General features: G+C 38.3%; 2 protein-coding genes across 7 annotated transcripts in view; one reads left to right on the forward strand and one right to left on the reverse strand.

Moving 5' to 3' along the window:
- ZFX (zinc finger protein X-linked) overlaps nucleotides 1–20,628 on the forward strand; it is a 53,011-nt gene that overhangs the window by 716 nt on the left and 31,667 nt on the right. The window lies entirely within an intron of this gene.
- LOC138921977 (transcription initiation factor TFIID subunit 4-like) lies at nucleotides 58–3,478 on the reverse strand. The gene is made up of 2 exons (XM_070258358.1): nucleotides 3,320–3,478; nucleotides 58–867 (listed from the first exon to the last, which is right to left on the reverse strand). Exons 1-2 carry the CDS (start codon nucleotides 3,476–3,478, stop codon nucleotides 58–60), a joined length of 969 nt encoding a protein of 322 aa, XP_070114459.1.

The following is a 20,628-nucleotide window of genomic DNA, read 5'->3' on the forward strand; positions in this document are numbered from 1 at the left end:
GCGCGCGCAGCGGCCTGGTCCCGGCCTGGTCGGCGGCCCGCAAGGCGCCCTTCCGCGCTAGGCCGGGCGGTGTGGCGCGCGGCGCCGAGCAGGCCCCGAGGAGGCCGCAGTTAGGCCCGGGGAGGAGCCCGGCTGCCCCGAGCAGCGGCGGAGGCGCGCTCCGTAAACGGGCGGGGGTTGGGGGAGGGTCGCCCGGTGGCCCGGGAGGCGGCTGAGGGGCCCTAGGTCGGCGCCGCGGCCGGCCCGGGGCACCGCGCGGGGGCGAGGCCTGGCAGGGAGGCGAAGGCTGCAGGCGTGAGGTGAAGGCCGCAGGCCGGCCGGGCCGATTTTCGCTATGTAAATATCAGCGAGGGGGGGAGGGACGGGGGACAAGATGGCGGCGGCTCGGCGCCTGCTGCAGGGGACGACTGAGGGGTTGCCGGGAGGGGGAGCCGCCATCTTGAAGGCGGCGTCTGAAGAGAAAATTCCGCTACAGTCCGTGAGGGGGGGTCGGAGAGCGGGCGGCGGCGGCGGCGGCTCCGGTGACGGGCCCCGGAGGCCCGGCGCGGCAGCGTGTGCGCGCGGAGGGGCGTGCTCGCTCCCCACGGCGGCCATTGCCCTCGCCGCCATGATGGGCGCTCGGGCTGCAGGCGCTCGGCGGCAGCGCCACCTTCCTGCCCTGCCTTCCGCAGCCCCGTGACTGGCTGCAGCTGCTTCCGCTGGAGTGGAACTCAGCTGCCGCAGGCGGCCATTGCTGCCGCCCGGCGCCGGGGACGTCTGGCCCCTCAGCGCCTCTGGCCCGCGCCTTCCCTCTGCGCTTGCAGCCGATGGGGGCCGGCTGGGCGGGTGGCAGCCCGGGCTGCTGGGCTCCTCACGGCAGATGGGACCCTGAGACGTGTTATTTTTACTCACGCCAAGTCATACGTGGCTATTAGGGTGCTTTCGATGCGGTGGTTTTCCAACAATCACTGCGTTCCCAAGCATCTGAATAAAGAAAGAAAAATGAAATTTGATGCGAAGGTTCTCACCACTCTGTTATCCAATAGGGGAAAAAGCGCAAGTTGCACAACACAAAAACCGAGGGATAAAATTTGGAAGGCTTCTCAGCTCGTTTATTTGGAAACACCTTTTTTGAAAAGCTGTTTTGAGGCTATTAGTGATGTTTTGGTAGTGTTTCCTTTTTTTCGAAGAGTAAAGAAAGCGCAGAAAGTTTTTTATCTCCTTACTGAAGGACAACGTCATGTGATGCAGTATTTTTTGTTCCTGTACTTCTCATGGTTATTTAGAAGCCCCTGTTTGATTTGAAAAATTCTAAGGTGGAATTGCATCCCTTAAGGTAGTTGTGATTGCCTGCCGTACAACTCGCCTGTAATCTCGCAGCCCCTTGTTGGCGAGGCACTGCGCTGGGTGCTAAGAAAGATTCGAAAGGTTCTTGTAATGCAGACGGTGGCTGCGAGAAGTTGTTGGTCAGAGGCAGATGAGACAAGGTGAAATGCACTTAAAGTGCTGCGGGAAAGGCACAGGCAATTACTGGGGCTTCGGAGGACCGCAAGGTTTCCATTTGGAGCGTCAGGAGAGGGTTCCTGAAATAGGTGACATTTTGAGAAGGTTACTGAAGGATGGGTAGGACTTTGTTAGGCAGAGGTGGGGGTGGGGAAAGGGCATTTCAAGGGTGAGGCTCCTTCAGAAAACAGCCAGTGGTTACACTTTGACTGGAGAAGATGGGGTCGGTAGGGGAGTGGTGGGAATTCTGGCTAGAAAAGGTAGATGGTGGAAGAGCTTGCTGGCCAGGTGGGGAGGCTTATGCTTATGGGGGAGGGCAAGGAAGCCCTGAGATGGCACGGTGATGACACACCTGAGCCGGGCTTTATATTCACTTAGCAGTTACATTGGATTAAGAAAAGTTTCAAAGTTGAGAAATAATGAGAGTAGCAAGTTGATCAGTGTTCCCACTACCGGAGTGATGATCAAGAATGTTGAGAAGTTAAGCCAATTTGGCTACTTTTTGCTTGGTCCATCTCCACTAGACAGCTGCTCCTTTTTTCTAGCCGAACTTCTCACTCCAAATCACCTTTTGCTCAGATGTAGTAAACAAATAGGGAGGGGTTTCTAATTTTTACCATGGTTGAAAATTACAGGACTAGTGCTGTGGGTTTCTTTACGAAAATGAGGAATGAAGCTGTAGGTATTCCCACGGTAATTTAAGAAGTCAGTTTTGAAAAGTGGATTAGAAGAGTAATTACTAAAAAGGCAGTGGCCTTCAGATGGCCTTTTGCAATCCCTGTTCTTCCTGGTGAGAGTAACCATCTCTTTGTTTGAGAAGGTAACTAAAGCTGTTTGCTAAGCCAGGCCTTCTCATGTTTTGATTAATATTTGACTATCCTAGATGCACATTTGGGGAATGTGTTTCCTAGAATTTTAAGATAGAAATCTGTAGGTAGCGTTAACTATTCTTTAGAAACTTGTTTTTCCATTTTCTTAGACTGCCACAGGTCAGAGCAGTCATGCTCCAGGTGACGGTGGGAGGGAACTGGAGGTTCTCATGTTTATCATAAAGGGCCATGGTTACAAAAAGTTTGAGAAACAGTTCATTGTAGGAGGCCCAAGTTGCTAAGGCGGGCTGTGGTTGTTGAGGTGGTAAAGGTAAACATAAACTCAGAAGAACCAGTCGCTTTATATATCTTGATAGCTGGGAAAGACATGGAAGAGTTAAAAAGAAAAAAGAGAATTGTATTGCTGCACGCGCAGTACAGCAGCGGTAGATGTTCTAGAACGGCAAGAGTGAATGTGCAAGATAGATTGTTAGACTCAAGTTGTATAATTAAGAAGAGAGATAAGTGTATAGTTTAGAAGGATTTCTATCCAAAACAGTTAAATATACAATGCTTTTTGCCTGAAGGGTAGACCTTGATGCTCTGGAAAACTGACTGGTGGAGCACCTTATTACCCAACCATCCTGGATTAATGAAGCGTTAGTTTTTAATTTATGCATATGTTTCAGATAGATGTAAGTTTCTTTTTTTAAAAACCAGCTCACAGTGCATTAAAAAAATTTTTTTTCCACATTGCTTTTTGTAAATGCTTCCTCTCCAAGCACATCTGGACTTGTCAGTGATGACCTTGTTTGTATTATTTGTGTTTACGCACACTGGTGATTCCAGACTTTCTTTTTCACTCTTAAACTCCTCAACCTGTCCTTGAAACTCCTCAGCCTCAGCAGAGATGGCCTAATCTTTTACGAAAACCAGAAAGACCACCATCTGATCTAAGCCATTGAGTTTCCCTCCTTCCACTTCATGTTCTTCCTCCCTCTGCCTAGGCTTTCCTCCTGTTCTCTCACTGCAGGAAGAATTGGCCTCCTTGAGGCCCAGCTGCTCTGCCTGTGTGCTGCTCCCGTCCCAAAGGACAGCGCTCTGTCAGTGATTCTGCCGCTTGCATCATTCCCTCTAATCTGCTGGTGTCTTTCGCTCTCCTTGTAAACATCTCTAGATTTGCTCATCTTACAAAAACCTCACCTCTTCTCTCTCCTTTCACCAGTACTTTTCTTTCTTTTCATCCTACTTATTCCTAAATCCAGTATTTCCCAAACTGGGAAACTGTTCCACAGCATGTCAGCAGTGTGTCATATAAAAGTGTTCTGTTTCAGAAACTCTCTGTGCCTTCTCTGTCTTCTACCATGGGATTTCACTCAAGGTCAATCCTCTGTTGTTTTTTCTCGAATCTTCTCCGCTGATGTTGGTGTCCTTTAACGTGCCCACCCTCTCTTCTAGTTTCTCGTCTAGCATTTCCAGTGGCCTACTGACCATCTCCACCCAGGTGTCCTCTGTCTGAACATGGCTGAAACTAAATTTATCTGGCACATAGTAGATGCCTAGTATATTTATTGAAAATCTTTTTTTTTGGTAACCCACAGCCTCTAAACCAGCTAGCTTTCTTTCTGTTAATAGCACCATCATTTTTCCGGGCTCATTGTTTCTTCTCTGTCTCGTGTAACAATGTGGACATCTTTAATTTAGCATTTAACCTATTATGTTTTAACTGTGTGTTTATATTTTTGTCATCTTTTCAAAACGCTGTAGAGACAGGTTCTCATTTGTTCTTATCTCTGAGCAGTACCTGGCACATGGTCATTATCTCTAAAAACAATTATCTCAATTATTGGGTGGAGAGAATTTCATGTAGTTAGATAGTTTTCAACTGTTCGAGCCTGTGTCCTTTGACCAAGGGGTGTACGTATTAAGGCACACCACCTGAGCTGAGTGACCCCCACCCCACCTCCACTGCTTAACTCACTGAAGTTAATGTTGCCAGTCTATTCTTACTCCAGTCAAATTATTTTTCCAAGCAACTTTTTATAAAATCCAGGTATCTTGTAACTATATTTTACTCAAAGGGAGGTACACTTTAAGGAAACTAAGTGGCTTGAAGTATACAGCCATTAGGATTTTAAAAAATATATATTTAAAATTTTTAATTTGTGAACTATTTCAGAATTACTGAAAAGCGAGTATTACCCAGATTTAACAAGTCTCAATATTTTATTACGTATTTGCTTCATAACTTGTTTGTTTAAAGAAAGAAAACCTCACAAATCCAGTTAAAGTGTGCTCACCTATCCCTTTCCTGTCTCGTCTTTGCCACAAGTAACCACTGTCCTAATATGTATGTACCAAACACAATATCAAGTATGGCTCTCTGTGTTTTAACTTTACGGAAATGGTATCCTACTGTGTGTGTCATTTTGTATGTATTTTTTCACTTAGCAGTGTGTTTTTGAGATTTATCCGTGTTGTATGTGGATCTAGTTCAGTGGTTTCTCAGAGTATGCTCCAGGATTTCCCAGAGATCCCTGAGATTCTTCCGGCTGTGTTCTTCTGTACGCTGCTTGAGTACTGTACAGAGGTCACACGGCACATGATGTCATAAGAGATTGAAGCAGTTCTGGGAATCCAGCTGTCCTCTATTAAGCCTGTCTTTAAAGAGAGTTGCAAAAATGTAAAACAATGCTACCCTTTCACTAGTTGTTTTTTTGTTTTGAAAAAGTTATTTTAAAATAAATGTTATTTGTGTTTATATACAGTGGGTTTATAATTTTTTATGAATTAATAAATATTTTGTAAATGTTTCAGATTTAATTTTTAATATAAATATCTATAGCTAGAACCCACGTAAACAAAAACTCTTTGGCGTCCTCAACTTTTAAAAATGCAAAGGGGTCCTGAGACCGAGAAGTTTGAAAACTGTTGATGGAGTTCATTCATTTTACTTGTATTTCAAAGTATAAATATACTGTGGTTTATTTATCTCTTCTTACGGAGGGGCCATTAGGTTGTTTGCAGTTTTCTGCAATTTCAAATAATGCTACTGTGGACATCCTTATACAGGGTTCTTCTCTCTTGGGATTATAGAAATAGAATTGCTACATTCAAGAGTCTGTACCTTTGTCAGCTTTACTGGGACTTGCCACATTGTCAAATTGTATTCCATTTGACACTCCCACCAGCTGTGTATGAGCCTCTCTTTCTCCAGACCACTGCCAAAAGATTAGACTTTGCAATTTTTTCGAATCTGTTGGATATAAACGATATCTCATTACTGTTTTCCTTTTGCATTTCTTAGATTACTAGTGAGGTTGAGCTTTTTTTCCCACGTATTCGTTGGCCGTTTGAATTTTTTGTAACTTGCTTGTGCCTATCATTGGTCCATTTTTCTATTGGATTGTTGCCTTTTTCTCATTGGTTTATGGATATTTTTATATTCTGAACACTAATTGATTTGTAATTATACACACTGAAAATACCATTCCCTGGTCTGTGGCTTATCTTTTAGCTTTGTTTATGGAATATTTTTTGTGTAGAACTTCTTAATATGAAAGGAATCAGTTTTGTCAGGGTTTTTTTTTTCACTTATGGCTTAGGTTTTCTTGTGTCTGCAAGAAATTCTTCCCTTACCCCAAGATCATAATGATACTGTGCCTTTTCATATTTAGGTCATGAATTCATCTGGAATTTTTTTTCTCTATTGTGTGATGTAGGGATCTAATTTTATCTTTTTAATGTGGCTTTGCCAAGTAGTTCAGCCTTTCTCCCCACTGATTAATAATGCAACTCTTGAGGTTTATCATTTTCTCACATATACACATCTGTTTCTAGTTTCTTGCTTTTTGTTTCATTGGTCTGACTATACTACTCTGATTTAATAATGATGCCTTTATAATTCAGTCTTAATGTATGTTCTTTTTCTTCAGGATTCTTAAAGCTATTTTCCTCCCTTTGTTTATTTTTGGGTCAGTTTGTCAATTTCTATGAAAAACTGTTGGATTTTTATTATATTTGCATCAAATTTATAGAATAAATATATAGATACATATCATAGACGTATGCTAAGTAGTGGAGCTGCGATTTGAATCTGGCCATGCTCTATTGCTTTTCATAACATTCTTGCACAAACTTTTGTTAGATTTTTTTGCTAGATATTGTGTAAGTTTTGTTAATAGAATTTTCTTTTAGTAGTTATTTCTATTTAGTTATTGCTGATGTATAGGGAACACTGTGGACTTACATGTATTGATCATGTAACCTTTCTGAACTCTCATATGACCATATTTCATAGATTCTGAGATGCACTTTTCCCCCCTACATTTTAACATCTCTGAAATCAAAACAGATCTTCAATTGATGGTGTCCTATAATCACCGTTGTCTTGGCAGCAGTCATGATATAGTTATCATTGCCTGCACAGGCACAAACTTGGTCAAGACTTTTCATTTTGTCATCACTTAAATGAGTATGTGTATCGTTGTGTTGTTATTTCATGCCAAACAATACAACTGAAGGCAAAAGAAATTGCAAAGTGTGTGTCTGACTGGAAAGCAAATCCCATAGATAATAATGGAGCATTTTAAGGAATGCTGTATCACGGACACTCTTGTCGGCAGAGGACAATATTGTTGGGCAAAGATTGGATAGCATTGGGTAGAAAAGCAATCCATAGTAGGACCCTGAATATCTAGTTTTAGGGGTACCCTACCAGTTTCTTTTGCTTTTATTTTTTCTTTTTGTATATGCACAAGATATGATAAAAATATGTCTAAGTCTGAAAGAATTGTCTCTAAATCTAAAATGAAAATTCTAGATAATAAAATATGGCATCAGTGTAATTGGCAATTTTTTTTTTTAGTTGTATGTGAAATAAGGATACATCTTACAATTGGTATCTTTAGATTCAATGAAATGTGGGAGTAGTAACAGTTTATAATTTTTTTTTGTATTTTCTAAGTAGTTGTGTGTCAATAATGAAGTTTTATTTCTTCTTTTCGATTCCTTTTTGCCTCATGTTTGTTTCTTTCTTTCTTTCCCCCTACATTGACTAATGCCTCTAGCACAGTGTTGAATAGAAGCATTGATAATGGGCATCCTTGCCTAGGTACTTCAGTGGAATGCTTCTAATATTTTATCATTAAGTATGGTATTGTAGTGGGGTTTTTTTAGAGGGCATACATATTATTTATCAGTTTATGTTCTCTTCTACTTATCATTTTAGAGTTTTCATCATGAACAAAAGTTGATTTTGTAATGCTTTTGCCACATCTATTGGTGTGATGCATTCATAGATTTTCTGTTTTAAACTGTCTTTGGATTCCCTGGATGTTTGCATCCCTTTGTTATTGCCATGTACTTTGCCTTTCTCATGTAGTCTTTGTCTTGTTTTGATAACAAGGTTATGCTGACTTCGTGAGATGGGCTGGGAATATTTCTTTTTTGAAACACGTTGTATTTAATAGAGATAATCCGTTTCTTGAAAGTTAGATAGAATTCATCTGTGAAACTGCCTGGTGTCTTGTCTGTGAGTTGGTTTTTGATTTATTAATAGTTTCTTTCATGGTTATAAGTCTTTTTGGCTTTCCGTGAGTTTTTAAAATTTATACAAAATGAACGATATTCTAGAAAAATACAAATTTTCTAACATTGGTATAAAATAGAAGTTTCTCTAATGACTAAATTGTCTAATTTCATTAATTTGTTCCCTTTTTTCTGATGAGTACTGCCAGTAGCTTGCTTGTATTAAGACTTTTCAAATTGTTCTTTTTATTGACCTTTCTGTTTCTGCTCATATGGTTAATATTCTTTCCTTCTACTTTATTTGCATTTATTCTGACATTTAAAAAATTTAAGTTGGAGATTTAGCTCCTGCGTATTTAATCTTTACTCTTATAATATATGCTTTTAAAACTATAAATTTTCCTCAGAGCTATAACTAGATGCCGTGATTTTGACATGAATTGATTTTTATTGTTTAGTTCTAAATATATTGTGATTTTCATAGTTTTCCTATTGCCCATTAAATTATTTAGAACTTTGTTTTCACATTTATGATATATATATATTTTTTTTGCTGTTACTATCTGTGACATTTATTTCTAATTTTATTGCATTATAGTTGGGGAACATTGATTGATATGTAAAAATCAAATGTATTTCTCTACACTAACAACAGACGATTTGAAAATCAAATTTAAAAGTTGGTACAGGAGCCGGCCCCATAGCATAGTGGTTAAGTTTGTGTGCTCTGCTTCGGCAGCCCGTGGTTCACAGGTTTGGATCCCAGGTCCGGGCCTAGCACTGCTTGACAAGCCACACTGTGGTGGCATCCCACATAAAATGGAGGAAGATTGGCACAGATGTTAGCTCAGCGACAATCTTCCCCAAGCGAAAAGAGGAGGATTGGCAACAGATGTTAGCTCAGGGCCAATCTTCCTCACAAAGAAACAAAATGAAATAAAAAAATAAGAATAAATAAAGCTACTAGAATTAAAAAAATAAATTTAAAAAAAGCCAGTACAATTTATAATAAGGTCAGAGAACGTCTAATACCTTGAAATGGATTCAACAAAGCATTCTAAGACCTTTAGAAAAAGCCTTACTAAGAGAAATGAAAGAAGAACTAAATTAATGGGGAGAGATACGTTGTTCATGGATTGGAAGTGTCAATATTATAAAGATGTCAGTTCTGATATAAAGAGATTCAATGCAACTTCAATCAAAACCCCAACAGGAATTTTTTTTTTGATAGATCAGTTCTCAAATTTATATGGAAACGTGAAGGGCCAGGAATAGCAAAGGCAGTCTTGAAAGAAAAATGGGAAGACTTACACTACCATTATATCAAAGCTTATTATAAAGTTATAGTGATTAAAACAGTGGGCACAAAGCCAGATCAATGGAACAGAATAGAGTCCAAAAGCAGACCTAGATGTATAAGGTCAGTTGATTTACAACAAAAGTGTACTGGGATTTGGGCTGAATGTAGAGGGTAATTAAGGGAGAATTGATACTACTGATCCAACAGCAAAATTGATTTCTCTACATATTTGTCTTTTTTTGTAATTCCATTTAGTAGAGTTTTCAATTATTCTTATCAATAGGATTTCCCATTCTTAAGTGTTATGTAAGAAAGTTTTTGTCTTCAAGTATATTAATTTTGTACCAGCACACTGGTACATACTGATTAATTTTTCAGTTTATTCTCTTGGATTTCCTAAATAGATCATATATAAATAAGTACAATTTCTTTCAAGTAATAATAATTATATCTTACGTTTCATTATCTTACCTAACTGCATTGGCTATCAATTCCCATACAATCTTAAATAATAATAGTGTTAATGGGCATCCTTGTCTTGATTTTGACTTTGGAAGGAATACTTTTAGTGTTTTACCTTAGTTTTATTACGTCTTTTTGTAATACTTTTTGTGATACTGACATCATTCTCCCATCCAAAAACACATGTTGTAACATGAACTAGTTTAAGATTTGCATATACTTGGGTATTTTATAACAGCTTTATTCAGATATAAAATGAACCCTTTAAAATGTACAGTTCAGTGGTTTTTAGTAGATTCAGAGTTGTGCAGCCATCACCACTAATTTTAGAACATTTTATCGCCCCCAAGAGAAACCTTGTGCCCATTAGCAATCGTTCTTCCCCCAGCCCCGCCCCTGGCAACCACTAATCTGCTTTCGTCTGTATAGATTTGCCTATTCTTGACATTTCATATAAATGGAATCCTATAATATGTGGTCTTTTGTTTCTGGCTTCTTGCACTTAGCATAATGTTTTGAAGGGTCATCCATGTTGTAGCAGTATTAGTATTTCATTCCTATTTATTGTCTTTTTTTTTTTAACAGTTAAGAAAATATCCTTCTATTCCAATTTGAGTAGTTTGTTGTAGATAAAAAATAAATGTTGAATTTCAACTTTTCAACATCTATTAAAATCAGGATTTTCCTTTTTTGATCTGTTAATTTGGGCCATTACTTGGCTCCATCCTTGAATTCTAAAATAATCATACTTTGTCAAGGTCTATGTATATACATGTGTATATATGTTTTTACATGATGGATCACATTTGCGAAGACTTGACTTGGGGATTCATAATTAACCAAGTTTGTAGTTTAGTTCTGTTATTTTTGTTAGGTTTTTAAAAAATGGTAAATTAGTTTTGTAAGAGGAATTGAGAAAGCTTTCCTTCTCTGTGCTCTGGCATAGTTCGGATTGCTTTGGGGAAAGCCTGGAGCTTTTTGAAAGGGTAATAGACAACTTTCTTTTTTTCCCCCCAATTTCATCGTGATTGGGTTTTCTATCTCTTACTGAGTTAATACTGATAACTTGCATTTGCCCTCAATGTACTAGCATAGAATTATGGACTATTTTCTTACAAGTTTTTTCATTTTTTTCTGTATTTTTTTTCTTTATCATTTCAAGTTATGTATGTTTGTGCTTTTCCCCAGTTTCCCCTCCTCTTCTAGCTTATTATCTAGTGGTATTTTACTATCTCTCCAAACCCCTGAAAAAGGCCAGGTTTGGGGTTCTGGGGGGGGGGGAGATATGAATTAGCTGCTTCCCTAGCTATGCTCCAGGGAATGATCATGGAATTACTGCTGCTGCTACTCAGCCTGGAGCTCATATTCAATGAGCGTGCCCATTGTTGGTCATGTTAGGAGCAGGTATATTGCAAACCAGCCCCTGCATTGTCCAGCCTGTTCTTTTTTTTTTTTTTTAGTGATTAAAGGATTTATTAAGTTATAGTACAAAACATACTGCTAATTGCATTAGCAAAAGATCACTGTGAAAACACTCCATAATTCTGCAACTGTCAACTTAAAAATTAAAAAATTTGTTATAGTTGTTGAAAAGCCTGATGATATATTCTTGCTGGTGTTTAAGATGTACAGAGAACATTGTTAGTGTCAGCACTGAGTTTACAGAACCTCACAGACCCAATGTAATGTATTTAGGAAAAGCAATAACAGGAAGCATGTGTTCCTGTAGGTGAGGGAAAGAGTAGGGTCAGTATTAGTCACGTTGGTGATCTGGCAAGACAGTAATTTTAAGAAGTTTTGTAGTTTAAGAATATTTAAAATAGTTTAAAAACTGTAAAGCTGTAACACATGGTTTTTACAACTAGTTACTAGGAAACTAAGGAAAGTACTTATTAGCTTGAATAAAAGTAACATGAAAGCAAGAATGCTTTAATTAAAAAAAAAACCACCCCAAATTCTAATGCATTATCGGAAAGTTTTTCTAATACAAGGAGGCATATTGCTCATTGAGAAGGAGTTTGATGAGAAAAGCACTTACTAAATTAACAACTATGAGATGACCAGTTCAGGGATGAAGTAAATGCCCAATTTTGGGAAAGATGGCAGGTGCAAGAAAAAGGAAAAGGATAAGAAAACAGTTTCGGATAATACCGACCCTTCTTCATCATGTATTGCATTTGACAGAAATTAACCTTTTAAAAAGTTTTCCCAGACAGTTTTACTTACTTTAACTATTCTGTGTATAATGTAGTTTAAATTAATCTCCACTTGATGTTATGTCAAAACACTGCCTTCATCCTTTGATCACGTTAAGTGTTTCACACGCTCCACACCAGTACACGTGCAACTAAAGGTAGAAGACTTCATGAGAATAGATTTCTGTTCAAAATCTCAGCAGAAGCTAATAAACTATTTTTTAAAAATTTCACTACAAAATCAAAAAGAGTGATCCAAAGAGATGAGTTGTACATTATGATATACAGTAGAGTGTTGTGTAATAAACATGGGTTGATAAATGATTGAGTGCATTAAGTAGCAATATTTCATTAAGGAGGCTGTACTGCGTTACATATCGAAATCTAGTTAGAAAGTGTATGCATTTCCTAACATTGAGCTACAGTCTTAAAGACAAAGGCACTTCAAAAGTGTAGTGCTTAGTGTTCGCAGCACATCAGTACAGCTGAACTCAGAGGGTATTTTGGCAACTCTTAATCTGAGCTTGAATAGGGGCTTTAGAAAAATAAGGCTTTAAGCAGGCTTGTCATTTTAGGACCAAATTAAATAGATTTTGAAAGTTTGAACTCTTAGACTTTAAACAGAACCTCGAACTTATTGATTGGCTAAAAATGGTTTTATGGAAAAAACTAATCTGTAACAAAAACTTGGCATTGAATTTTTAAGCAACGTGTACAAAAGTTTTAAGTAGGACAGGGCAAGAAGGGATGGGGCTCTGACATTTACCACAGCAAGCATTTTTCTCCTCTTCTTGATGCGGGGGGGGGCAAGGTTGTTTGAAAATAAAATATTATTTTCTTAGGGAATGGAATTTGAATTAAAACTATTAGATTAATATTAATTATGTATATATATATCTCTTTCCTTATTTTTTGAGTATTTGATCTGTCAAGTATTGACGAGTTGTAACCTTTCACTACACTATTGATTTTTTAAATTTCTGTCTCATAGTTTTTTTGTTTTTACATATTTCCATGCTGATTTATTTGATACATACAAATTCATAATGACTTCAAATTCAAGATAGACTAGAGAACACACACATTTACTTTTCCTTCCTTTTGAAATCACTTTGAGGAAGAAATATAAAAATGATAAAAGTAAATCCAGAGAAACAAGAAAACCCAAGAGATATGCCACCTGAAGACCAGAATAGGATGAATTTCTGGTTGAATAAAGCAATTGGGAATCACTTAATGGCAAAACCCTGGAAAGCTTAGTAACTGTGGCCCTATTCAGAAAGTTGGGAGGACCATCCAAAAATTGTCATTCTGCGTTATCCCCAATGTCAAAAGTAAGGATATTCTCAGAGAACATCCTAGAGCAAACCATGGGCACAGCCAGATAATTAAAGTTATGGAAAGCTAAGCTACTTACCTATCAGTATAGATGTTTCTAGTGGTTTTCCTTCTGAGGTAATGCCAGAAATTTGGCTCTCTGAATTGCAAATTCGTCCATAGGAAATTCCAAAGTGGATACCACGGGGAGAAAGGTAGAGGCAGTGCTTAGGTAGCTTGTAGCTATCCTGAAGAATATTGAACCTCCAGTACCTGGAAGATGTGATGCTCATCCACCGTTAAAGGAAGCGTGGCTGGTTACGTGGTTTCTTTCCTTCCCATGGACTCATTCTAGACAAGACCCCTGGTCAGAACTTAGGTTCATTGCTAGGCAAACAGGGATTCTCACTTGGGCTGAGGAAATACACCCCAGCTATCAGAATGTAACTCTAGCCTAGACCCTCATCTACAAGTATGAATGGACAACCTAGAGGAATCATGCTTTTGAGGAAAACGAGCACTCTGAACGAGAGGCACCAAATTCAACCAACTGAATAATGAAATGGCAGAGGAGACAGTTTAATATAGGGTACAGAATAAACTTTAAATCCTCAGAGATATTTGGGGATATATTATATCCACCAAAAAAAAAAAAAAAAACCCAGAAAAGATTGCTGTGAAAAAGAAAGTTAAGTTTATTTAGTATTAAAATATCTTTTAAATAAAAATTGGGTAGATGGAGTGAAGATCAAATTAGCTAGCTTAGAATAAAGAGTTTAGGGGTTCTGAGAATGTAGTAGAAAGACAAAGATAGAAAATATGGGAGGAAAGTTAAAGCTATATGGAGGCTAGATTTAGGAATCCTTACGTCCTATAATAGAAATTCTAGTAAGACTGAACAGAGAAAATGGAAGAAATTATAGAAACAACAGAAGAAAATGTCTGAGAGCTCAAGTCTTGATTGGAAGGGCCCGCAGCGCTCTGGATGTAAGACAACCAGAGCTTATTAGAGCGGTAGCAGTGAAAATAAAGAGGACATGATGAATTTAAGAGTTGCTGGCTTTGAGACAAATTTAATTTAAGGGCTGCATTGGTAAGACAAGTGAAATATAATTCCAGATTTGAAAATTAGATCTCTGAAGAAATGATGGCTAACATTGAACAACATAGAAAAAAAAAATTGGGAAAGAAATGTAGCTTAAGGGGGAAGATATTAATTAGCCTTGAAATGTACATTTTCACCAGTTACAATTACCCTCTAAGAAAAATTCTGTTGTAGACAGATCTGCTTTTGTTTGCCTTTCCTGCAGCTTGAGCAATTCCGTCTACCATGTATAATACAATTTGGTTTTCTGAGTGTGACTTAGGGAGAGGACCTAGAGTTGAGTCATAAAATTAAAAAGCGTTGAGTTTTTGAGAGACCAAAAGCAGAAAAGTGATTCTTTTAGGTATATTAGCTGCAAAAAGCAAAGTGAATATATAGGCACCCTGTTAACTTCCCAAGAGGGAGATGATGAAAATGTCTAGGCATCAGGAGATAGAAAACAGAAATAAATTATATTCATTATCTCTAAGATAGATAAAATGTCATTGCTATGCCTATTTATTTGCTCTGGTATTTTTATTGCTTTATTTTAAGAAATGGAAGAAAATTTTTATGAGTTTCCCGAGTTTCTCTCAATCCATTATTTCTCTTAAAACTGTATGTTTTTCTATTGTGAATTCTTCCACAGTATTTTCAGGATCATGATTCCTGCAACCAAGAAGAGAATATTTTACTGAGCTTGAGGTGGGAGTGGGGTCCCAGAAGTGTTGTGAGGGCATTTCATAATCAGACTAAACGTTACTGTGTGTTAACCCAAATTGTTAGAGTCTTGGTTCTCTGCACCATTCTGCTTATTTGTCTTCAGATTCAACTGGTCTCTAGGCTTGGTTCCTGCAGCAAAGGTGACTTTCAGTCACCATGTCAGCGCCTGTTCCCTGTCCTTACTTTTTATCGCAATCCTGAGAACTCTTCTTAATAGGTTCAATTCCAAGAACATCGGCATCATTTTGATTGCCAGAGAGATTTACTTCTAACTCCACAAAGGTTACAAAGTTAAGTGTAGGCATCTCTGCCTGGAAGTACGAAACATAGTTTTCCCCGATTTGAGTTTTTATAATGATGAAATAGAAGGAAAAATAACCAGTCAAAACTGTTGAACAGTTACTTCTCACTTAAGTCAAAATAAGGTGAGTGGACACCCTTCATTTGGGCCAGAATATCTGTTAGGAAATGGATATGATGTAAAATGATGGGAATAATAGCACATAAGTCTGATATGGTAGTTTGGTTTAATATTTTTGAGCACCCTGACTTGGGAGCTGCTGAAACTTTCTGAGCAGGGGAGCACCGTGATCAGCAGAGGCTTAGTCTGTCGGCCACAGGCTGAGGGAGGGAGTGCCTCAATATTTGGCAGCAGCCCTTACTTGTAATAGGGTTCCTGGTCTTGTTGTGGGAGTAGCAGAAAGGGACAAAAGGCCAGTTGAGAGGCTATTTTCGTTTCCCCAGGGATCAGGAAATATGAAGCTAAGAGTGAATGGTGACAGTGGGAATAAAAAGAAAGGGATAGATTCCTGAGAAGTTGTGGAGAAGGAATAGACAAGGTCTGACAACCTGACTGAATATAAGCAGGGAAGAAGGAAAAGGCCATAGCAGTCATGTCAGGAGAAAGTTTTTTATCCCGATGAGGATATTCAGTCTGGTGGAGGTGTTAGGTGCTACCCTGAGTATGTGGATTTGGGGAATCATCTTTGTGTAAATGGTAGTTGAAACCATGGAATAAAGAGAAAGCAGAAGAGGACCGAGTCCGCCCCTGGGCAAAGCTGCAGTAATGGTTGAGGGGAGGCAGAGTAAACAACAGTTGGGAAGGCGAGAGGAGATCTCGGGTGTCACTTAAAGAAACTGAGGAAGGAGAGAATTTCAGAATCGAGGGGATTGATTATCTGTCAAACTCTAATAGAAAAGCTGAGGAGGATGAATGCTGAAAAGAGGAGTTATTGTGTAGGGTGAAAATTTTTAGAGCTGATGGGATCGGGTTTATGTAGGGAAATTGAGGAGAGGGGCCTTAAACACCTTAATTAAACCCATTTATTGCCTTCTAATTGGCTTAATTTCATAGAGTAGTATGTCATTATGCTTAGAAGATTAATTTACGTTTATCATTTTGTAATTACATTTTTAAAGAGGGAAAAAGAATAACGGCCAGAGGTGATTTTTGTGGGGAGAGAGCGGTGAGAACTTATGCAGAGTAGGTACACTTTCCATTTTTTGAAGTTGAAAATTTTTTTGTTTGTTGAGCCTTTTAATTTGAAGCAGTTTGAATAAATAACATGAAACATGTTCTTTCTTGAAAATGAATAGGATATATCTCAGAGTTGACATGTTGAAAATCCATTTATTAAGGTTAATTCTCATGGATATTTCTTTAAGGAATATATATATATAAGTTTAGCATCTGAAAGTAGGACATATAAATAACCATAATTTATAGCAAAAAAGCACAATTAGAGAAAAAAGAAAAAGTGCTGTGCAAATTCAGAGAAGGGAGAGATCATTTTCAGCTCTTTGTTTGTAGGCAAGGGGATTTGGGGGAAAGGTCCAAGCAGAGATGAGAGGGGAAACGTGTTCCAAGTAGAAGAAACCCTGAGCCAAATATAGAGTTGGGGTCTTAGGGGTCATTGGGCATTTTTGTTTGGCTGCGTGCGGTGGTGGGAGGAGGCACTTGAAGGAAAGTTAGGGGAGATAACTGATGGAAAGATAGTTTGGTGCCGGAACTTAGAAGATGATAGGAATTTGAGCTTCATCTGGAGGTAGCAGGGAGCCCTTAAACATTTTGAACAGTGGAATGACATCACCTAGTTTATGCTTTAGAAAAATGACTGTTTCTGTTGTTTGAAATTTTAATAAGAAGCATGCAGCACTTATATCATGAGCAAAAAATGATAAAGGTAAAAGAAAGATGTATATAATTTAATCCATTTAAGTTGGATTAGAAAGTGAGAAAGTAGAGATAAGGAACCTATGAGGAAGGAGGTTTATGCAATACTTACAACATGAGAAAACCACGGTCCCTGATGTCTGCTCTTTTGAAACTGTGATTACTATTAAGTAGTCTATTATTTAATTGCTGAAGTTCTTTTTGTTGTAAATTTTTGGCTTACATAGAAAAGGGAGTGTTAAGGTTATTGGGATGTCTTGCAAAAACCCAAGGTAGATAAAGTTCTGTAGCTGGACCTCAGAAAGGTCTAGAAGCAGGAGCTAAAAAGCTATTGGTAAGCCTCCCCTCCCTGCTCCCTCTACTCTGTTTCTCAGCACATTCATGGGATTCTTTTTATTTTTTATTTGTAAACTTTATCTCACTAGTCTAAGCCGAAGTTGGAAAAAGGCCTTCCTCAGCTCCTATCTTCCAGCCACCAGAAGAGAGAGAGACTGAGATTGACTGACCCTTGCTCATGGTTTCAGATTCTCAAGGATAGGACTTTGATTTTATTGTGCTCAAAGATGAACTTAGTTTTACCATTTTATAGCTAGTGCCAATCAGCTATGTCCAGGAGAGTATAAATACACTGTGGGAATTTGCTTCTCTAGATTGGAGGGTTAGTTAAGAGAGGTCATTGTGAGTTAGGCAGAAATCCCAAAGGATGTTTACTACAATTATGAACTTCATATTTTTACTGTTGCTTAATGTATTGGTTAAAAGATAGCAGACTACATTAAATTTAGAGAAGTAATATGAAAATCATACAGAAATTTCCACCCAGTAAGCTACAGAGTGTGTTTAAGTTGAACGCTTATAAAACCAGTTATCCTTGTGGGAGTGTCGGGTGTACAGACTGAGAGGAGACGAGAGTACTGGGGTGCTGGAAATGTTCTGTATCTTGATCTGGGTAGTATAGTGGTTACGCAGGTTTATGTGTGTGTCAAAATTCATCAAGATGTGTGCCCTTGATGTTTGTAAGCAGTATCTCAATTAAACAAAGTCTAGGCAAAGGTGACTTGTTTGATTTATCTGCCTTCCTTTGTCATATAGATAGATGCCCATATATCATTTTGATAGATGTTCTTCTGTCATATAATTTTGAGTGTTTCAGAAATCTAAATATCATGATGACATTTTGTTTGTTTCATTTTTTTTGTTGAGTTCATAATAGTTTACATCAATGTGAGATTTCAGTTGTACGTTATTTCTTGACTGTCACCACGTAAGTGCTCCCCTTCACCCCCAGTGCCCCCCCAACCCCCCTTCCCCTAGTAACCACTGAACTGTTTTCTTTTTCCCAGTACTTATTTATATTCCACATATGAGTGAAATCATATGGTGTTTGTCCTTCTCAGACTGGCTTATTTTGCTTTTCATAATTCCCTCTAGGTCCTTCCATGTTATTGCAAATGGGATGAATTTGTCTTTTTTTCTGGCTGAGTAGTATTCCATTGTGTGTGTGTGTGTGTGTGTGTGTACACACACACATCTTTAATCATCGGTCGATGGGCACTTGGATTGTTTCCGTGTCTTGGCCATTGTGAATAGTGCTGCCCTGAACATAGGGGTGCATATGTTACTTTGGATTGTTGATTTCAAGTTATTTGCTTAGATACCCAGTAGTGGGATAGCTGGGTCATATGGTATTTCTATTTTTAGTTTTTTGGGGAATTTCCATACTGTTTTCCATAGTGATTGCACCAGTTTGCATTCCCACCAGCAGTGTGTGAGGGTTCCCTTCTCTCCACACCCTCTCCAACATTTGTTATTTTTGGTCTTAGTGATTATAGCCATTTTAACAGGTGTAAGGTGGCATCTTAGTGTAGTTTTGATTTGCATTTCCCTGATGATTAGTGATGTTGAACATCTTTTCATGTGTTTATTGGCCATCTGTATATCTTCTTTGGAAAAATGTCTGTTCATCTTCTCTGCCCACTTTTTGATCGAGTTGTTTGCTTTTTTATTGTTCATTTTTGTGAGTTCCTTATATATTATGGAGATTAATCCCTTGTCAGATATATGACTTGCAAATATTTTCTCCCAGTTGGTGGGTTGTCTCTTTGTTTTGATCCTAGTTTCTTTTGTGTTGCAGAAGCTCTTTAGTCTGATGAATTCCCACTTGTTTATTTTTTCTTTTGTTTCCCTTGTCTGAGAGGACATGGTATTTGAAAAGATCCTTTTTAGTTCGACGTCAAAGATGTACTACCAATATTATCTTCCAAGAGTTATATAGTTTCAGGACGTATCTTCAAGTCTTTGATCCATTTTGAGTTTATTTTTGTGTATGTTGTGAGATAATGGTCTACTTTCATTCTTTGCATCTGGCTGTCCAGTTTTCCCAACACCATTTATTGAAGAGACTATCTTTTCTCCGCTGTATGTTCTTGGCACCTTTGTCGAAGATTAGCTGTCCGTAGATGTGTGGTTTTATTTCTGGGGTTTCAGTTCTGTTCCATTGATCTGTGTGCCTGTTTTTGTACCAGTACCATGCCGTTTTGGTCACTATGGCTTTATAGTACATTTTGAAGTCAGGGATTGTGATCCCTCTTGCTTTGTTCTTTTTTTCTGAGGATTGCCTTAGCAATTCGGGGTCTTTGATTGCCCCATGTGAATTTTAGTATTCTTTGCTCTATTTCCGTGAAAAATGTCATTGGGATTCTGATAGGGATTGCATTGAATCTATAGATTGCTTTGGGTAGTATGGACATTTTAACTATGTTTATTCTTCCAATCCATGAGCAAGGAATCTCTTTCCATCTCTTTAAGTCATTATCAATTTCTCTCAGTAATGTCTTATAGTTTTCATTGTATAAGTCCTTCACCTCCTCGGTTAAATTTATTCCTAGGTACTTAATTTTTTTAGTTGCGATTGCAAATGGAATGATATTTTTGAGTTCTCTTTCTGTGAGTTCGTTATTGGAGTATAGAAAAGCAACTGATTTTTTGTAAGTTGACTCTGTACCCTGCAACTTTACTGTAGTTGTTAATTATTTCTATTAGTTTTCCAATGGATTTTTTGGGGTTTTCTATATATAAGATCATGTCTGCAAGCAGTGAGAGTTTCACTTCTTCACTCCCTATTTGGATTCCTTTTATTCCTTCCTCTTGCCTAATTGCTCTGGCCAAAACCTCCAGTACTATGTTGAATAGGAGTGGTGATAGTGGGCATCCTTGTCTTGTTCCTGTTTTCAGGGGGATGGCGCTCAGTTTTTGCCCATTGAGTATGATGTTGGCTGTGGGTTTGTCATATATGGCCTTTATTATGTTGAGGTAATTTCCTTCTATCCCCATTTTGTTAAGAGTTTTTATCATAAATGGCTGTTGGATCTTGTCAAACCCTTTCTCTGTATCTCTTGAGATGATCATGTGGTTTTTATTCCACAATTTGTTGATGTGGTGTATCATGTTGATTGATTTGTGGATGTTGAACCATCCCTGTGTCCCTGGTGTGAATCCCACTTGATCGTGATGTATGATCCTTTTGATGTATTGCCGAATTCGAGTTGCCAAAA

The sequence above is a fragment of the Equus caballus genome, chromosome X (genome assembly GCF_041296265.1).
Source record: "Equus caballus isolate H_3958 breed thoroughbred chromosome X, TB-T2T, whole genome shotgun sequence".
Classification (NCBI taxonomy): Eukaryota; Metazoa; Chordata; class Mammalia; order Perissodactyla; family Equidae; genus Equus; species Equus caballus.

Excerpts from the sequence above, each read along its gene's own strand:
- LOC138921977 (XM_070258358.1), bottom strand. The coding sequence starts at position 3,478 with ATGAGCAAATCTAGAGATGTTTACAAGGAGAGCGAAAGACACCAGCAG. Across the intron at positions 868-3,319 it reads GGAGGCCAATTCTTCCTGCA|GGTCCCATCTGCCGTGAGGA; the intron begins GTGAGAGAACAG and ends AACACGTCTCAG.